The sequence below is a fragment of the Apaloderma vittatum genome, unplaced genomic scaffold (genome assembly GCF_000703405.1).
Source record: "Apaloderma vittatum isolate BGI_N311 unplaced genomic scaffold, ASM70340v1 scaffold32514, whole genome shotgun sequence".
Taxonomy (NCBI): Eukaryota; Metazoa; Chordata; class Aves; order Trogoniformes; family Trogonidae; genus Apaloderma; species Apaloderma vittatum.
The window spans coordinates 25976-27801 of NW_009713776.1; the positions used below are offsets into that span (position 1 = coordinate 25976).

Genomic DNA, 1826 nt, shown 5'->3' on the forward strand with positions numbered 1-1826 from the left:
GACGCTGCTGTATCAGGCGACTTCAGAACCTACCAGTAAGTTCACAGGTTTTGTTTGCTCTCTCTAGCCCGCTGCGTCTGCCAGCATCTGGGGGTGGCCCTTGCCCTCGTGCAGTTGCGTGGGTTCCAGTCCCAGTGTACAGCTCCGCTTGTCACCTTCGCTGGGGAGAAGCCTCGCGCAGAGGCTACTCTGGTCCAGCGAGTCGGCCGTGGGGTGTGCCGGGGCAGCTCAGGGAGCCCGGAGCCGTCTTAGCGACTCGCAATGCCCTTCCTCTGGCCTTGCAAAAAAAAAAGCAAAAGCGAGAGCGCTTTCTGCAGGAGTGGATTATTCTGAACTAGTGTTTTTCGCTGGTGAAATTTTTACGGCAGCATAAATTCTCTGGGGAGGTGCGTGGCATCCCCACCCTTCGTCCTCCAAGTCCGTATCAGTTGCACCATCCCTTTGCGGAGAGAACACCGGGCAACGGCACTTTCACAGTTGAAGCAGGGATTGCAGACTCCTCCTAGGTAGGGGATTAGTTTTGCTGAGCAAATAGAAGGGTCCACAGTACCTCCTGGGAAACGTAGTCCTTTCTTTAGTGCTTTGCAGAGTTAATTAAATAAAAGCCATGCAGCTGAACTACAGCTCCCAGAACATCATGGCCCTCCGGGCATAGGGGTTTAAAAAAAGTTGCGAGGGGAGGGTGGCGGCAGTGGATTCCTCCCTCTGTGCTCCCGTTCCTCAGGTCTGGTCCAACCACTCGGCCCGTTTCGGTGCTTTACAGGTGTGCACGTCCACAGTGTCCTCGCACTCCTTGCAGCGCACAGCGCAGCACCAGTGGAACTTGCACTCGCACTTGGTGACGCGCGTGACGCGCGTGGTGTCGTACCCGCGCCCGCAGCACATCACCTCGCAGCCGTCCGTCCCGCGGGACATCTTGTTGCACACGCGACCGGCCGTGCCCAGGGAGCCTGCGGAAGGAAGCGAGAGCGCGTCAGCCGGTTCCTTCTCCGTTTTGTTCAAATGCTTCCCTACCCCACACCCCGCAGTCGTGACCCGAATCGTACCGCTGCTCCCCACCATCTGCTACACAGACCTCAGGATGCACCTTTGGTGACCCAGGTTTGGATCTTTGGTGTGAAGCCTGGGGCTTTTGGGAAAGCCCGGTTCTCTCTGCACAGGCGGGAGGTGCTGTGGGGACCCCGCGGGCCTGGGTGCCCCCCACCAGGGGCTGGGGTTCCCTGGGGGACCTGATGTCCCAGAGCCGCCCTGCCAGGCTGGGCCAGAGCCGGTCAGGGGGAGGGAGAGCGACTGGAGCTTTGGTATTTACCTGCTGATTTGTCCATCACGCAGTAATCGGGCGAGTTCTCAAAATACACCAGATCTGTTTTCGTGGGCTTCCTGAAGTTCTTGTTGGCCACCGTGAAGCCGGTGCCGTCCTGGTTCATCGTCACCTGGATGGCCCCGTTGTATTTCTTCCTCAGGTAATCCCCCGTTTTTCGAAAATCTGACATCGCCAGCCAACAAGTCCTTAGTGTGCAGGAGCCGCTGACCCCGTGGCATTTGCACTCCAGCTTCAGGAAACGCTTCACAGCCTGTGGGGAGGGGGATGCAGTGAGGACCTGGGCACCAGACCCCCCACCTGGGGGCTGATTGTCCCTGGTGCAGCTCATCAGACCCCACCGGTGCGGGAGAGGGCTCGTAACGGGAGGGGGATGCCATGTTGGAGGACCCATTCCCACGTCACTGAGGCCAGCACCAGCGAGGATATGCTGTGGCAAAGGTATGCAGGGGCCCCCCCTCCCCATGGCACCGTTCCCTGGACAAGGGGCACGGGGAGGGCCGGG

At 59.5% G+C, this 1826-nt stretch overlaps 1 protein-coding gene across 1 annotated transcript; it reads right to left on the minus strand.

The window, feature by feature from the left end:
• Window positions 1-720: 720 nt before the first annotated feature.
• On the minus strand, window positions 721-1574 carry LOC104273244 (protein Wnt-2b; the record flags this gene model as incomplete). Its single annotated transcript, XM_009868500.1, has 2 exons — window positions 721-950; window positions 1310-1574. Coding segments are annotated over 2 exons (495 nt in total), but the record flags the coding sequence as incomplete, so codon positions are not given.
• Between the last annotated feature and the right edge of the window lie 252 nt (window positions 1575-1826).